This window comes from Rhinopithecus roxellana, chromosome 8 (genome assembly GCF_007565055.1).
Source record: "Rhinopithecus roxellana isolate Shanxi Qingling chromosome 8, ASM756505v1, whole genome shotgun sequence".
NCBI classification, from domain to species: Eukaryota; Metazoa; Chordata; class Mammalia; order Primates; family Cercopithecidae; genus Rhinopithecus; species Rhinopithecus roxellana.
Genome location: NC_044556.1, coordinates 75,004,300 through 75,021,962, shown reverse-complemented (window position 1 = coordinate 75,021,962; position 17,663 = coordinate 75,004,300). Strand labels below are relative to the sequence as shown.

Genomic DNA, 17,663 nt, shown 5'->3' with positions numbered 1-17,663 from the left:
AAAGGAAATAAATGTGGGGAAAAACAAAGTACAAATCTGATGAAGATTGATGCATTTCTAGCCCTAACTCTGAACCATATATTTCTTTACTGATTTGTATTTACTTTCTTTTACTACATAAGAAATCACCACAAACTTAGAAGCTTAAAATAACACCCATTTATCAGCTCACAGTTCTGTGGGCCAGGCAGGTTTCAAATCTGGCATGGCATAGCTGAGTTACCTGCTCAGGGTATCACAAGGTTAAAATGAAGGGGTTAACCAGGCTGGCCTCTTATCTGGAAGCTCTGAGGAAAACTCTACTTGAAGCTCATTCTTATTCTTGGCAAAATTCAGTTCCTTGTGGTTGTAGGACTGAGATTCCTGTTTTCTTGCTGCCTGTCAGCTAGAGGCTGCTTTCAACTCCTAGAGCCACCTAAATTTCTTAACAGGTGTTTCCCTCCATCTTCAAGCCAGCAGTTGAGCCTGAAATCCCTCTCATGCTTCAGATCTCCACTTCCTCTTCTGCAACAAGGTAAAAGAAGTTCCCTGCTTTTGAAAGGCTCAGGTGATTAGGTCCAGCTCACCCAGATCATCTATCTTAAGGCTAACTGTGCCAAATTAATATAACCTGATGATGGGAGGAAAACCCATCATACTCATAGTCCTGGGGATTATGTAGGGTGTGTACACGGGGGTCAGTGTGGGAAGTGGGAGGAAACATCTTAGAATTCTGTCTTCTGGAGAAAACACTATTTGAGGGACACTGGCTCTGCTTTTTCTCTACCATCTTAAGTAACACCATAAGCTCTAGAACCCCTACTGTAAGGCCTGTAGGGATCCCTGAAATCTCTCCAACACTAATTGTTGATTTCCTCTCTGAGTGAGGCCTCAGACAGCCTCACTGGACTTTCAGGTGCTCTCAGGTGTGTAATAGACCACTCCTGACTCTAGCCACAAGAATTCTTAAATCTGTCTTTCTACATGCTGCCAAAGGTCCTTTGGCTCCCAAATCTTGAAAATCCTACTCTCATTCCTGACCCATCTCTTCCTGTTCTGCGTGGCTTGCCAGCAATCACTGATAACAGTGGTCTCTGCTCCATGGGGAACTTGAGTGTCTTTCTTTACGGTCCTAGCCAGTATCAGGCCTGGGTCCTATCCCACTTTCTATGTAGCATACGATAATGCATTATATTTGGGCTCGGCTCTGGAAGCTACTGTGACTTTCTCTCCATATCCTGGGCACATTAACATTAATGAAAGTGTCATCCTCCCAACTGCCCACCACCCACTTGGCACCTCCCAGCCATTTCTCATTTCTGACGGGACCTCACTGAATTCTCACTGAAATCTCATTTGTTGAGCTGGCTAACAGACATCACAGGATCTGGTCAATACCATAGTCTGGTGCTGCTGACCATGATTCCCTCTAAATAATAAGGTAGAATACCTGCCTCAGGGAATGGGATTTTTTAAAATGCCAGCTTTAACATGTTATATTATGTGTTCAACATTTTCTTCACTGACTTACTGTATACAAGGATTATGGCCATACTGCGGGGGAAGTATTATTAGACATATTTTACCAATGAAGAAATTGAGGCTCAGGAAGTTCAAACCACTTGCCTAAGGATACAGAACTAATAAGTGACAGAAGCACACAGTTCGCACCTCTTTCACTCCCGTGACTACTTGTTCTTAGAGAATCACACACGCTGTGAGGATGCCAAGAACACAGTGAAAGAAAGTGGTGTAGTGCTCTCACACTTGGGCTCCTTGACGCTTGGGTCCCATGTGTTTTTTAAAACCTTTGTTTTAGGAAACGTTCTGCGGCAGCCGTTTCTTCAATCTGCATCTGGTTCCGTCAATCTGCATCTGGTTCTGTCACTCTGGCTGCTTCTCCCACATCCCAACAAAGTGCTGCACTGCGAAGGGTTTCACAGGGACTCAAACAACAAAACAACTCTTTAAAAGTGTCCCATAAAGTGCCATATGCAAACATCATGTGTGGCGTGCACATTTTGGGCAGCGGCAGAATGTCTGCTTCCTGTATGGATGCATGGGTAGGTGCACTGGGGGCAGGGATATTTTCTGAGTAGTATGACTGCGTTTGGCGGCAGCTTTAGGTACCCAGGCAAACATGTTGGCCCGACACCTCTTACGCTGGGGAGAACAGATCTAAAACAGAAAGGGCTTGTGGTAGGAGTAGATCCTTTGTTCTGACCCTGGTAGACTCGGCACTGCCATTTCATTGTTTCTAAGAAAGGCTCTGCTGGCAAATCAGTCTTAGCACCTGCCAAGAGCACTATTTCCTTCTAGGGGAACCTTCCCAGCCCCTGGCCTCTGCCAGAGCCTCAGGCTGAGTGGGGCTGGCCAGGTCCTATATCCACTCTCCTTACCTTAGACAAGAAGGAGGAAACTGATTCAAGGACAGCCAGTCCATAGACTGACCAGCAACCTGTAAGGTGGCCAGGCATGGAATCTCTTTCCTACCACAAGCAGTGTGGTTAACTACGCCAATCAAGTTCTCATTCTTGGAAATCTCAATTGGAGATTATAGAGAGAACCAGGCAGCTGGCAGAAAGAGAAAACCACAGACACAAAAAGGGAGACAACATGAGAGTAATGGGGCCACATTCATGGTGAAACACTTGGAACTGGGAACTCCTGAGATGGATCAGGGTGATGAGGCAACCCAATGCTTAGAGCGGCCAGGGGTCCCAAATGTCCTCCTGACACCTCCCTCTGACACCTGGCTGGATTTTTGTCTCTCCTCTGGTATTACAGTGAGATTTTAGTCTCTTTAATTACATCAATTAGGATGCTTTGGGTTGCAAGTAACACAAAACCCAACTAAAAGCAGTCTTCATAAGAAAAATAAGTCATCTCACTTAACGAGACAATCCTAAGCATTTCCCCCACTCCCCGGGTTGGCTAATTTAGTGGCTTAACAATGTCATGAAGATCCCAGATGTTTCCTGAATTTCTTCTCATCACCCTCTATTTTGCTTGTCCTTCTAGCCTACTTTTTCTCATGGTATCAGAAGCCTGCAAAAGTTCCAGGCAATGACATCCAGAGATGAAAAAGGGAAAAAAGGGAATGCACCTTTCCTGTGCCTCTTTTAAAGCGAAAGGAAAATACTCCACCAACTCCCCAGCAAGCTTCTCCCACATCTCATTGGTCAGAATTGCACCCTCTACCCATTCCTAAATCAATCACTGGTGCCAGCAGGGAGGAATGCAGCCGCCTGAAGCACAGGGTAGCTCTATCCTTTAACCCAGTCAATGTCAGCCCTCTCTTAGCTAGGGAGAAGGCGAACAGCAGTGTCTGCTCCACTTACTACCCTATCTACTGAACAATAGAGCTCCATTTCATGAGATGACCTGGTTACATCTGTTTCCCTCAACTCAGAGAGTTGGCTAATACCCAGATCAGACTTAGCAAGTTGAAGACATGATCTTCAGTAGGTACTCTTAGACAGTAGTTGAGAGCTGAGTGGTTATGTAAATACAATATTATATGGAGCCCTAAAGTTTCCATCGCTTTGTAATATATTTTGGGGCCCCAAACACACACAACAGAGACTCTAAGGAATGAACCTATCACACCACTCCTAACTCTGGGCTTCCCAGTCCATTTCTTGCCTCCTTGGGCCTCCTAAGCAGTGATGGCATTCTGTCTTTCGATGCAGGGCTTGCTTCGAGCTGATACATAGGCTTTTCTGGAACAGTGGTTTTCAAAACTTCTTCATGCATCAGACAATCTCTTCAAAGGCTCCTTAAAAATTGCTGGGCTCAAAAGGACAACATATGAAGCTTAGGAGTGAAGGGACTTCCTGAGCAGAAATGGGCCAACTTCAGTCTTTTTACTGTGTCTTTGCAGTATTCTATAGATAATTTCCTTAATTGGTAAATTTAGTGACCATTACCTAGTGATCATTTAATGGGCGGCGATTCTAATGGTATAAAGTTCACAACGTTCTATGTCCCTAGCCTGTCATTTTTCAGCTGCGTGTAAAAGGGGATAGGATGAGATAATCGATCATTATAAAGATGTAACTATTTTATGCTGAAGTGGCCATATTTTCAAGGGATGAAACCATCTCGCACACAACAATGAAGGTACTCGGACATAGACTTGGAATGAGACCATATATGGGGATGAGATCCTTCTGGTTAGCCTAATACTGCTGTACTGGTCTGTGTGTAAACGGTGTGCTTCCGCTGAGGCCTTGCAAGGCAAGCCGGCTGTGCCATGTTTGTAGATGGGGCAGAGGAAGCTAGAACAATGGAAAAGTAACCTATTTATGCTAGGTCCAGCTATTGAAGCAAGGTAGGAATGAGGCTAGTGTCCTTCACTTCCCTAAGGCATACTTTTCTGGCTACCTTCTGCCCTGTGTCTGGTACCTACATCCTTGATGTTTGTTCTCTCTGATCCGTTCTGGAGAGATATATATATATAGCTGGGCTGGCTCTCCCTCAAATCTTCTGATCCAGTAGGCCTAGGAGGGGGCAGCTAAGATGCATTTCTTACTAGTTCCCAGGTGATGCTTCTGCTGCTAGTCTGGGCACCACACTTTTAGAATCACAGCTCTAGGGCTAGGGGTGCTAATCTTCATTCCAAATGGAAGGGAGGCTGCTAAGGAGTCCACTTAGGTAATTTTTCCTGCGATAAAGACTTGCTTCCTTGTCACTTGCTGTCAACACCCCTCCACACAGCAGCGACTGCCTGGCTTAATTCTTAAACTAGAGGCCTCTCAATAGATAGGGTGGACACTTCCTCGCCTCCTGGCAGGAGAGAGAAAGAAGGGATTTCAATCTTTGGTTGGCAGAGCCTGACTAGGCAGCCGGGCACAGAACCTAGGGCTTTCCCACCCCTTTGCTTTCTCACCTGTAAAACGAATAAAGGTACTGGTCCTGCCAGCTTCACAGGTCGCTGTACATAGAGGAACGGTTGGTTGAAAGTGCCCTGCATAACGCAAAGTTCTTTAGGACTCGCAAACAGCCTTAATCGCGGTAAGGGGGCACATCAGGGCTGTGAGAAGCCCCCCTTTAGGGCTCAGCACAGGTGATTCTGGGCTCCCTGTGCTTGCCAACCTCCTAAAGCAGGTGCCCACTTTCAGCAGCTCTGCACGCCCCACCTGGGGGCCTCTGCTGGAGGTCTGCCTGGCCCCGGGCACGCGTGTGCGCGCGAGGATTTCTTTTGCAGAGAGTGAAACCACCGTTACTTTCCGTCCGCGGTCTACCCCGGGGTCCCCATCCCTCGTAAGTGCTGTGGAACCCCGAGGTGATGAGCCCGGGGGAAGCCAGCATCTCATGCCCTCTAGTGCCGGCGCCCGGCAGAGCCCCGGGACTCGGGAGTTTTTGCCGCCGCTGAGGACGCGGAGCGGACTGGTGGCCGCATCGCCGAGGGAGGGCCCGGGCAGCCCTGCAGCGCGTCTTCGCGGAGCCCTGGGGGCCGCGCCCCTCCTCCAAACATCATTCAGAACCGCCCGTCAGCCTTGGCTCCAGCGCCTGGCGCGAGCGAACCGGGCTTGGCTGCCTCGGCCCCGTCTGAACCCTGCGGGCCGCGGGCCAGGGCGGGCCGGGATCTGCCGCGCCAGGACCTTGCAGACCCGGCCGCGGCCCGGCCGAGTGCCTCCCGCCGGGGCCTCACGCCCACGGTCCACGCTTGCAACACCAGGGCTGCACGGCGGGGTCCGCAGCTGGGTCTGCGCCTGGGACTCGGGGCTCCCTGCGCTCCTCGTACCGCACCCCTTGCCTTAACACCAAGCGGATGGGTCCTGGGGCTTCACCGGCCAGGCCGGAGCCCCAGACCCACAGCTCTCCCCCTCCCATCGCACGGCCCCTCTGCACTGGGGCGGGAGTCGGGGACTGGAGCCAGAGAAAGGAGACGCACCGCGCCGGTCCTCAAGTCTCTTGAGCCAGTTCGGGTCCGGGCGCGCCCCACAGGGCTCCAGTCGTGGGAGGTTCCAGATATGTGCAACTGTGTGGCGCTGGGCTTCCAGCGGGTTCTTGGTGGGGCTCCCTCTCTGTGAGTCCGTGGGCAGAGATTTGCCTTGGAGGGTCGCACCTGGCTACAGAAGTATGAGACTTAGTTTCCAGGGAGCAGAGGGGCCCTGGGATAAGGAACTGAAGCTTCTGGGGGTAGTTTGGAATCTTGGTTCCACCGATTATTAGCTGTCCAACCTGGAGAAATTCACTTCCCCCGTTTTCTTGGTTATTAATAACTATAGCTACCATTTGAGTGCTTACTATTTTCCATGTACTTTACATATGTTATTTTTATCTTTCCAACGATTTTGCAGGCCATATTCTGCTGATGAAGAAATGGGATCTCAGCCAGGGAAAGTGACTTGCCAAGGTTACACCACTGGTAAGTGGAGACCTATGACTTGAACCTGTCTCTAACTCCAGAGACTGTACTTTCTCTGTAAGTGAGAACATTGACGCCATACAAAGAATTTTAAAACTGTAAGATGGTGACGGATACCATTCTCTTCTGACCTGTTCTCAGGCCAGGTCCTGAAGTCCAGGCTGAAAGTATGACCTTTCTTTCTCCCTACCTCCTCAGCCACGCTTCCCTAGGAGGGTCAGAGTGCAAGAGGTAAGGTCTGGGACTGGGGACCCCTGGGTCAGCCTTGCCCACCACTCCCACCTGGACCCTTCCCATCCTCATTTCTACCCTACACTGCTCAATGTCCTTGAGGGACAAGGTGGTGTCACTGTTGTGGCATTTCTCCTCCACTACCAGTTGCACAAGAGGATTTTTCTCCTGTTCTCAGAGTGGGAAGAAGACCAAGAAGGTCTGTACAGTAACTTGAGACTCCTAGGGCCCAGTTTGGGCTCTTAGGAGGCCAGCAGTGCCTCAACTTTCTCATCTGTGCTTAGAATTCACTTTGCAGAGAAAATGGGTGGACTCTTGGGGAGAGGAGGGCCTGAGTGTCAGAGAAATTTGGGTGCCAGTCTTTTGTAAAATGGAATCTATCGATAATGCCACCACCAGTCTTGCCTGACCCCACAAGAGTTGCAGTAAGAACTCAAAATGGATAATGGCCACACAGTGCTCTGGGAAGTGCGAAGTGCCTCACGAACATAAGGTGGTATTCACAGAAGCCACTGCAGGCAACAGGAGTACAAAGATGAATGCCATCTTGGAATCTTTCAGGCTAGCAGGGGAAATATAAATGGCTATACAAAGAGTTAAAATATAAAACAGGGCATGCAAATGCTCCACCAATATGCCCACGTGGTGCCAACTCATACTGATCTTGTAATAACAAAGAATATACACAAGTCTATCTGGGTAACCTCTACTACTATTGCAAGAACTCCTTCTCTTCACAATAGCTCTAGCCAATCTGGCTCCCCTATCCAATTAGCCTCCTTCTTACCACCTGCGTGATCTATGGCAGGATTTTTTTTTTTCCTTTGGAGTGTGTTTGTATTAGTTCCCTATTGCTGCTGTGATAGATAACCACACACATAGTGGCTTAAAACAACACGTTTGTTATCTTACAGTTCTGTATGTAAGAAGTCCAAAATGTGTCTCACTGGGCAGGACTGTTCCTTCTGGAGGCACTGGGGAAGACTCTGTTTCCTTGACTTCTCCAGATTTTTGAGACCACCTGCATTCCTTGGTCTGTGGCCACTTCTCCGTCTTCAAAGCTATCAGCGACCAGCTGAGTCTTTCTCACATTGAATCACTGCCACCTCTGCTTCTGTGGACATGTCTCCTCTGCTTAACACAGTTTTCTCCCGATCTCAAGACTCTTAATATATCTTTAAAGTTCCTTTTGCTTTGTAAGGCAGCAGTTTCACAGGTTCCAGGGATTAGGACCTGGACATCTTTGAGGGGGAGGGAGCATTTATCAAAAAACAAAAACCCTAGGGCCTCAAACAAAACATTTTTTAAAAGAGAAATATAAAAGTTTCAACTCTTCTTCTTCAAAGAAGTAACATAGCAACTTTTTCTATAAATGTAACAAATTCTGAAGAAAAAAAAAAAAAGAACTTTCAGTTCCTAACTACACCCATAAAAAATCAGACTCCCTGGTGTCAGGGAAGAAGAAACAATAGGTGACACCAAATAGACTCCACATAAAAGGGTAGGGAAAGGCTCCCTAGGTTGGGAAGTTATAATATGTGCTTCACTGGGAATGTAGGTACAGCCCTTGGAAATGATTAGTTGTTAACAATTGTCCACAGCTCTTCAGCTGCTTTACTTTATAATCCTTTGGTGCAGTAGACATCGAAAACATTTTTTTTTTTAAAGAAATCAATAAACTGTATTTTTTAGAAAAATTTTAGCTCACAGCAATATTGAGCAGAAAGTAGAGTTCCCTGTCCCTATACCCTCCTCCCACTTAAACCATTTTAAAAGCATTAATAGAATTCTTGGCTCCTTATTTTCCCCCCAAAAGAAATTCCGACATAAAAAAATAAAAATCGTGCTGCTCTGGTTCAAGTGAACTCATGAAGTCCCTCAACCTCTGTAAATCCTACTGCTTGGTTTAACACTGTGGAATAATGAGAATAACTCAAGTTAGAAAGTACCCTCTGGACCACAGAAGTAGGGAGACTGTCATGTTGAAAATTATTCTCCAGGCTTCAGAAGCAAGAATTGTCATAATATTCTCCCAAGAATTGGAAAAGAGCAGGCTCTTGTTCTTACGTAGAAGCATAGACCCTTCTAGGCCATAAATCTGCTTATTTTAGTTACAATAGTGAAAGGGCCAGTGGGCAGCACGGTGAAAAGTACATGGGCCCAGAAATTGGGGAGTCAGATGGGGCAGCTCGGATGTAGGGGACATATAAATTAAGACCTAGTGCGGGCCTTTCGTATTCTGGGTCAGATAGGTGAGCTTCTGTGTGGGCTACCCTGGAATACAGTGTTGCATAGGGTTGTCTGAGAGGTGCAGGGAACGCCTAGAAAACTTTGCAGGGAGAATGTTTTCTAAGCCAACACCTAGAAGACAAGCAAGAGTTTGCTGAGCAGAGAGTGAAGCTGGGCGCGGCTGGGATCATGGGGCGGGATGTGCACAGCTGGGACATGGGGAAGAGCTGCAGTGGAGAGTGGGGTATGGTGGAGAGCAATAAGGGCCAGACTACGCTGGCGGGCCTGGAGGCCTTGGGAGGGCGGACTTTCTCCAAGAGTGGGGGTGCCAGGACAGGGTCCCAAGCAGGGGCCCAACATGGCCTGGTTTACTCTTCACTGGCAAGCTCCATGGCCCTGGGTAATGTGCTTCTCCTGTTTTTCTTCTCATCGGTGCCTGGCTGAGCTCTCGAGTCGTTTCCTGCTCTGAGCCTGAAACTTCAAGCAGCAAGAGGACGGTCCACAGTCCCGTTACTGGGGCTCTGCAAACGCGACGTTCCCAATGGCCCTCTCCCAGGTTCCGGGCCTCCGGGTATTGGAACTTCTGTCTGTAAAGGATGAAGCCGACCTTGCTCACACTGCAGCGGGATGGAGAAACGTGACCCAGCGGAGGGGCTTTCGGCTGCGGAGTGCGAGAGATGACCCGAAGGGTGAAGGCAGGGCGAGCGCGGTCAGCGCCCCCGACTGGGCGGCCTCCCCGCCGGCCGGTGAATTCGTTCCCAGCTCCAGCCGCATCTCACCCTCTATCGCGCCTCTCGGGCCTCAGAGTGAGGCTGCACGGCCCGGAGGCCTGAAATCCGCCCTTTGTTCCCTCCCGGGACCGCAGAGCCACAGCACACTGAAAGCCGCAGTCTAGGGAGCCGGAAGCACTGGCCCGGCGCAGGGCCAGCGACCGCCCCGGGTCTGCGCAGGCGCAGGTCGGGGAAGCCGCGCGCGGTCGGATTTCTGCGGCCCGCGGCTGCCCTCTCGTGGCCGCGAGGCGCCATGGCACGGCTGCTTCCACGCAGCGGAGGGGCGCTGGCCGGAGGCTGCGGGTCCAGACCGGCCAGCCGGGGAGGCCAGCCAAGCGCTGTGTTTTTCCAGGTCCGCGCGGGCCAGGGGAGCCCTGCGTGTTTGCTTGGTGGGAGTGGTTTACTGGGAAAGTAGACGGAAGGTACCCTGCAAATCGGCATGCACTGTATTGTTTGGGAGTCAACAGCCTGGAAAGCAAATATCAGGTGAGGGCAGTGCTGGGAACCACCGCCTGCCCCCTCCCCTGGCCTTGGCCCTGACTTTGAACACGGCACCGCGAGCCAAACAGCTCCGCGGCTCAGGGGAGAGGGGGGAGGAGGAGGCAGGCAGCGGGGGAGGTGTCAAGACTCAGGAATAGGAGCCAGCTAGGCCCAACCTACGCCTGCCACCCTAGGGGCTGCAAACAGGGAATACACCCCTTCTGCCCACCTCAGGAAGACATCGTACACCCGGACAAGTCACCATTCCAGATAGGCTAGTTTTCTGCAAGGGTGGGGGCGTGAGAGTGGAGGGGTTGCTCGGGGCCCACCCAGGCATAACTATCTGAAGGGCACACCCCACAACGGAAGGGTTAGGTGAGAGGGGTGAACCCACTCTCTGGCAGGAGAATCATGTGTCCTGTTCCACGCACGGAGCCACACTACATAGCGTTCTCTTTAAATTCATCTTCACTAGCTGGGTGTGCCTGAGTCTTCTCCTATCTCCTGATTCTGAGTTAACTTTTTGCGTCCCACCCTGTTCTTGTCTCAAGCAGCCGCTTTGGAATGTGTTTCCTCTTGTCCGGGGTTTGAAGATTAGTCATAAAAAACATCACTCTGCCCTTGCTGAAGTGCTTGCTGGCTACTCGATCATTCCACTTCTATGTCCCAAGAAGGTCTGCTAAGGAGGTGGCTTCTTCAGGGCTTCCGTCTTTTCCATGCACTCTCAGCTCCAGACTCCATCTCATCCGTGGATATTACCCTGTGCCCCGCGGGGAGGAGGGCGGGGGAGGGTTTCTGGGCCTGGATTATTGGTGGGAGGAGAGCAAGTGCAGAAACGAAGCTATGAATTTCGCAGAAGTCATGCATTCCTTTCAAGGATATTCCTGTCTGTGCCTCCACACATTCCCTCTGGTTGCAGGCCCCTGAGATTTTTCCGTGTGACCCGGTCACATTGCATCTGTATAGATTATCAAAGCACCTCATGACTGTGGAGGAGGAAGTTGGGGACAGAACATGGATCTGGAAGGCTCACAGCATGGACTTGGTAGGGTGACACAATGTCCCATGTTCTTCAAGAAATGTCTAGACTAGGTGATTGATTCTATCGGAGATCTGGCACAATGCTCTTGCCACACAGAGGGGCAAATTGAGATCCAGAGAGAAGTGACTGGCCCAGGTCACTCAGCCAGCTGGTGACTGAGCTGGAATTCGTTCCCAGGTCTCCTGACACCCAGTTCATTCATTTTTTGCACGTGTTTTCTGAGGACTTACTGTATGCTAGGCACTGTTGTAGGTGCTAGGAATATACAAAGTGCCTGTATGGAGCCTGTGTCTTGTAATGTGTATGTGGGGAGATTGTGGATAAACAAATAAACAGATTTATCCAGAATGCCACATGGTTAAAAGTTTTTATGATACTCAGTGCCTCTTTTCCTCTTGTTTTTGAAGGGAATGGGTTTGAGGCTTGAGAAGAGATGTTCACTCACACATTGGGTCATTAAATAAACATTAGAGGATGCCCCACTATGTGCCGGATGCTGTGCAGGGTACACAGATATAAAGGCAGGGTCTGTCTTCAAAAGCTGCCACCAGCTGGGCAGATAAGGTATGCCTCTTAGTATCTTTATATGGATTTCTGTAATTTTTATGCTAATTGTTTTTCTCTCCAGATCTCTCCCAAAAAGGATGCTTGTAGAAAACGATGATTCTGAAATGGTACAAATTCCTTTCCCAAAAGGCATCTCAAAGCCAGCCGCTGCTACTGACTTATTGATGGCTATCATCCAGTGGCCTTGGGGAGGCGGTGGGCAGCCCAACCACTGCCTGTAATAAGGAGAGACAACTCAGCATCCGCCCTGCAGTGAATAATAGAACAAAAAGCCGCCGGCGCCTGCAGGATCAAAGCACATGAGCAACCACAGTGTCTCTGGGTTCAACAGATCAGCGAAGGCCAGGCAGTCAGCAGATGTCATGGAATTTTTGGGGAGAGAAGTCTGGGTTGTGGAGGAAGCCTCAGCTGGATTTCGGTACCTTACAAGATGCTCTTCTGTGGCTCTCTCCTGCTAACCTTCCTTGGACATGAAATACTCTTCCTTCTATCCTCCCTCTTTACCACTGCTGTTCCCAAAGTCTAAAAAGATGGGGGCAGGAGGTGAGGGAGGCAGGGGATGGGAAAAGAATACTGGACCAGGAGGCAGGAGACACTGGATCTGTGGGTGTAGGCAATGCTAAATGACTTCCATGGCCTCAGTCTCGCCATCTGTAAAATGGGAAGGTTGATATATGGCCTCAAACTTTCTGCCCACTTTGATAAACCATATTTCACCAAAAAGAGGCAGAGGGGATCTGTTGCTTTTCAGGTTCCTGTCCAGTTACTTCTAGGTCAGACAGAATGATTGCCCCAATGATTCTGGGTCCACAAACTCCATCTGTGAACCCCCATTTCTCGGGGGCGTTGGGATCAGGATAGGCAAGAAGACTATATTATTCCCTCCTCCTACTTGCTCCCACTTGCCAGTGGGGAAATCAGTGGCAACTTTAGAGTAATTTTGGAGGGGCGGGGGGATGAGTTATTATTGGGCTTTTTATCTGCAAAGAATATTTTCAGATATTAATGTTTGTGCCTTTAAATGTACATGCAGTTCTAGAGTAGAAGACCCTAGTGGTTGCGGTGCTGTGAGGCATTTTGCATATATTTATCTCACTCAAGAAGAACTGTGGGGTCCGTGTGAAAGTAAGTGTGTGTGTATGTGTATGTGTGTGCATGCCCCGAGTCAGCCTGAGTCCTGAGACTTTTGTCTTTGCTCCTGACTAAGCCACTGGGGGAGGTAAATATATAATTGGAGGAAGAAATCTGTCAGGAAATAACTTTTTTACTTGTGGAAAGTCATTGAAAACCCTTGCTTTGTATATGAGCACAGCACCCTGTAGGCAGGTGAGGAGTCTTAGAACAGAGCAGGGAGCAAACTAGACTAGTACTAAAGAAACCTCCATGTTTGATATAAAGCCAATGCACAGGTCCACACAGACAGAGCATGGAGGTGTGCTCCGCAGGGGCACCGCACAGACACGTGTAATGGCAAGCCCGGACACGTGTACAACTAAACATCCTCACAGATACATTTTAGTGTAGGCAGAGACCTGATGTTATGGGTTAGACTATGTCCCCCCACAAAATATGTGTACTGGAAGCCATCTTTCAGTACATGTGACTGAGACCTTATTTGGAGATAGGGTCTTTGCAGATGTAAACTGGTTAATAAAAAATAATAAAATAAAATAATTCTTAAAAAACTAAAGGCAACAATAAAATAAAAAAAAAAAGAATAAGTCATGCTGGGATAGGGTGGGATAGCCCTAATTCAATGTGACTGGTGTCCTCGAAAGAAGAGGGGAATTTGGACACAGAGACACAGAAGGAAGACGGCTACAGGGGAATGTAGGTAGAGATTGGAGTTATGTGGCCACAAGGGAAGGAACTCCTGGGGCTCCCAGAAGCTGGAAGAAACAAGGATCCTTTCCCTATGGGCTTTGGAGGGAGCGTGGCTCTGCAACACCTTGGTTTTGGACTTCTAGCTCCGGAAGTGTAAGAGAATAAATTTTTGTGATCTCATACTCAGTTCATGGTGCTATATGGTGATAGCCCTAGAAACTAAGATACCCAGGTGTGTTGGATGTACACATCAGGCCCACATTCAGGGTGCACAGGGCCTTTGGTAAACAACAACAACAACAACAAAAACTCTCATTTCTGTGGAGAATCCATTGCCAGTGGTCTGGATGGCATGGCCACTGCCCTTCTTCAGGGATGTGCACAAGACCCTGGCCTGGCCAATCAGAATACCTCATGCCCTGGACCACAGTAATTGGGTCAGGGGTGGTCAAGATTTACATAAATGATTTACATAAAATGTTTAAATGTTTTCTTACAGTACTTAAAATAAAAAATGCTTTTAAAATTTCAGTTGCCAATTGGTTTTTGCGACTATATAGAAATACAATTGATTTTTACATATTGGTTTTGTTTCCTGTATGCTTGCTAAATTCATGCATTAGTGGTATTTTTCTAGATTTCTTAGAATTTTCTGTGTACACAAATCACAGCGTCTGTGAATATACACAACATTACTTCTTCTTTTCCGAAACTTATGCTTTTCACTTATTGTTCTTGCCTTCTTGCACTAGGTAGAACCTCAGTTGTATATTAAATATATTTCTTAAAAAGGTAGACATTTGAGCCTTGTTTCCAATCTTGGGAATACACTATTCAGTCTTTTGCCCTTGTCTGCTTCTAAGCTGCCAAAGCCTGTGCTATTGTGGGGAAATGTCGCTCTGTGGGCCAACCATGGTGTGAGTGTGCAGATGGGACAGCGGCAGCGGGTACATTCTCCTGGGAAGGCCAGGCCTGGTGGCAGGCACCTGTAATCCCTGCTATTTGGGAGGCTGAGGCAGGAGGATGGCTTGAGTCTGGGAGTTCGAGTCCAGCCTGAGCCACACAGCGAGACACTGTCTCTTAAAACAAAAAATAAAAAACAAAACCAACAACCCCCATGCCTGTCAAATTTTCCTGGGGAGGGCAAGACACAATTAAGAAAGTGAACACTGATTTGATGTCATCCTTGTCTGTATCTCAGTAGCCACAGTTGTGGATTCCTTCAGTTCTCTCTTGGTAGAAGGTGGGGCCTGAATAAATGATGACATAAAGCCAACTGAACTTACTGAGCAGTCTCCCAGATGCTGCAAACTCAAGGAGGTTTCTGTGCTCAGCTCAGATTTTTATTCTCTCTCTCTCTCTCTCTGTCTCTCTCTCTCGTGCAGCATTTATGCTTTTTGGCAGTTCTTTCCTCTTCATTCCCCCATCTTTCCAATTACACAGTTATATACACATAAACACTCCGATACCCTCAAACCACCAGAAGCCACATCAGATACTTGAGAGCCTTGGACCAGGAACTGATGGAGATAAAAACGACCTAGGAATGGTTGCTTGCCCTACCCTCAGGAGTTTACAATTACTGATAGAGACAGAAGCCTTCACAGGGGGTGGGGGGCGGGGGATAGGAGAAACTTTACAAACGCACTTGTCAGCACACACAAGGACAATAATAGGAAAGGGGGTTTTCATACAAGGGAAGCATCTGGAAACTGAGAGGGTCCTACAAAGCTGTATAATCCAGCGTCTGTTGAGATGCAGGGGACCACCCTAGCTCCCAGTCCTTCCTTGATAAACACCTTGAATTTACAAGATGAAGTTTGAAGATGGGGAGGAGATGCCAATTATACCCTATATTAATGAGGCTATAAAGTAAATACTTTGAGCCTCATACTACCAAGCATGAAGGGAATATTTGGACTAATCTAAGTGGAAAGTCCAGAGCATAGGTGTGGCATTAGGCATGGCTGGGTAGTAGCTTAAGACTCACATCCTACCAGTTAGCAACCAACCCCAGGAAGAATAAAGCTCCTTCCCCACTAGCTTTGGCAGAAAAGTCCTATAGGAAGATCTGATTATCTGGGTTTGGGTCACATGACCACCCGAACCCAATCACTGTGACCAAGGGCATGAGGTATCCTGATTGGTCAGGCCAGGGTCTTGTGCACATCCCTGAAGAAGGGCAGCAGCCATGCCATCCAGACTACTGGCAATGGACTCCCCACAGAAATCTTTTACTCGAAGAAGTGGGGAGATCAGTTCTGGACAGGCAGCACAATTGCAGCCTATGACACCCTCTAAGCCTTAACTCCATGTATGACTGTATGGAGCAAATGACTTATCCTCATGTTGCATGTTTCTTCATCTGAAAGAGGGGTCATAGTTTTGATTTATGTTATATTAACACAATGCATAGCATGAAGCCGATGGTCAAGAATGCACCCTGAGATGTTAGGGGGTATTCCATTACTGGATCCCATGGTACAGACATTTCCTTTGTAGAAAGCCACAGAGTAAATGGCTCCATTCCCTGAGACTCAATACCCAGTGGCCAACTGGGGTAATAGATTACTGTCCTTGGAAAGGCACAGAGCTCACCAGAAAGAGCAGGCAGGCCGGGCGCAGTGGCTCCTGCCTGTAATCCCAGCACTTTGGGAGGGTGAGGCAGGCGGATCATGAGGTCAAGAGATTGAGACCATCCTAGCCAACATAGTGAAACCCTGTCTCTACTAAAAAATACAAAAATTAGCTGGGCATGGTGGCAGGCACCTGCGGTCCCAGCTACTGGGGAGGTTGAGGAAGGAGAATCGCTTGAACCTGGGAACTGGAGGTTGCAGGGAGCTGAGATCATGCCACTGCATTCCAGCCTAGTGACAGAGTGAGACTTGGTCTCACAAAAAAAAAAAAAAAAAAAAAAAAAAAAAAAAAAAAAAAAAAAGGCAGGCAGTAGGGATTCTCAACCCCTCTCCTTTCTCCATGCATGGGATGCCATGATCACATGCTTGTAGCTCAGAGCATGGTCCCTGAGGACACAAAGACAGGTGTCAGGTAGGTGAGTCTTGGGACATGCACTATGTGGCCTTCTTTTCCCCAGCTACCCCCGTCCCAACTCAATCACAAATAAGATTACAGAAAGCCACAGAAGGCAGCATTCAGAAATGTAAAAGATAAACATGCATGGGGTAATTGAATAGCATTCTGCTGAAAAATGAGCTCTCAAAGCTCATAATCGAGGCTATGCTTTAGTGGAGGGGCTCTCCCCGTCTCTCTTTGCAAACCCAGGACGCCAGCAGCTTTAACCCTTTGGGAGGGCTGCAATAGGGAAGGGCAGGCTTTGGCTTTGTGAGGACTATCTGAGGAGTCGTGGGAAACGTTCAATGAAGGAATGAGGCATCAATGTTAGAGGGAGTCCCTTGTTTAAGCTGAGGATGGAGAAGAGGGATAGGTCCTGTGATTGCCAAGGGCCCATCAGCTCTGAGATTCTGATTCTACCATTGTGATTTTTCAGATTCAACCATCAGAGATCTGCTGAGAGTGTACCATCTATCTCGTCAGCACTGGGCTCTGCACTGTGGAATAAACATACAAATAATGAGAATACAGCAAATAGTTTATCTAGCATTCAGTGTGTGCCAAGCACTATTTTAAGTGCTTTACATATAAGAACTAATTTGATCCTCACAGCAGCCACAGGAGGTAAGTTCTATTATTGTCCTAATTCGACCATCAAAGAAACTGAGGCAGAGTTTAAGTAACACCCAAGTTCATATGCTAGTAAGGAGAGGAGCAGGATTTAGACTCAGGGACAGGAGAAAGAATATGATATGCATATTTAAGTCTAAAAATATGATAACACAATCCCTGCTCACTTGAATTCACCACCTTGAGGGGAGCAAGCTGTCTTAAGGTTTGAAAACAAAAGGACGTTATATGAGACCCAGAGTGGAAGGGCTGTCAGGGCCCTTTTTGTCAATCCCCTGCCTCTAAGGCCCAGCTTTTCTCAGTACCCTTGGTAATAGCTGAGGACGGATGTTACCCTTGGAACCATTACTCACGAACATGCTGCACACCCTTACTCCCCCAAACCCACCTACCTCTTCCCTTTTCTCCCTTTCTCTGGTTATTGTAATTATTTGGGAATTTGCAGAATAATCTGTCACGAAGT

At 48.1% G+C, this 17,663-nt stretch overlaps 2 protein-coding genes across 2 annotated transcripts; both read left to right on the top strand.

Moving 5' to 3' along the window:
• The first annotated feature begins 2,015 nt into the window (after window positions 1-2,015).
• LOC115898998 (translation initiation factor IF-2-like) lies at window positions 2,016-11,455 on the top strand. The gene is made up of 5 exons (XM_030934932.1): window positions 2,016-2,042; window positions 5,089-5,244; window positions 5,307-6,013; window positions 6,288-6,355; window positions 6,497-11,455. Exons 1-5 carry the CDS (start codon window positions 2,016-2,018, stop codon window positions 6,526-6,528), a joined length of 990 nt encoding a protein of 329 aa, XP_030790792.1. The 3' UTR covers window positions 6,529-11,455.
• LOC115898997 lies at window positions 9,005-11,613 on the top strand. Its single transcript, XM_030934931.1, has 6 exons — window positions 9,005-9,247; window positions 9,372-9,524; window positions 9,700-10,071; window positions 10,620-10,739; window positions 10,985-11,110; window positions 11,515-11,613. Exons 1-6 carry the CDS (start codon window positions 9,005-9,007, stop codon window positions 11,569-11,571), a joined length of 1,071 nt encoding a protein of 356 aa, XP_030790791.1. The 3' UTR covers window positions 11,572-11,613.
• The last annotated feature ends 6,050 nt before the right edge of the window (window positions 11,614-17,663 follow it).

What these genes read in the sequence shown, in the direction of transcription:
- LOC115898997 (XM_030934931.1), top strand. Translation starts at nt 9,005, where the DNA reads ATGGGGCGGGATGTGCACAGCTGGGACATGGGGAAGAGCTGCAGTGGA. An exon ending in TCCTGTTTTTCTTCTCATCG is followed by an intron (nt 9,248 to 9,371) that starts GTGCCTGGCTGA and finishes GCCCTCTCCCAG; the next exon opens with GTTCCGGGCCTCCGGGTATT. An exon ending in CACTTCTATGTCCCAAGAAG is followed by an intron (nt 10,740 to 10,984) that starts GTCTGCTAAGGA and finishes CTCTGGTTGCAG; the next exon opens with GCCCCTGAGATTTTTCCGTG.
- LOC115898998 (XM_030934932.1), top strand. Translation starts at nt 2,016, where the DNA reads ATGTCTGCTTCCTGTATGGATGCATGG. An exon ending in CCCCGGGGTCCCCATCCCTC is followed by an intron (nt 5,245 to 5,306) that starts GTAAGTGCTGTG and finishes CATGCCCTCTAG; the next exon opens with TGCCGGCGCCCGGCAGAGCC. An exon ending in TTGCCAAGGTTACACCACTG is followed by an intron (nt 6,356 to 6,496) that starts GTAAGTGGAGAC and finishes ACCTGTTCTCAG; the next exon opens with GCCAGGTCCTGAAGTCCAGG.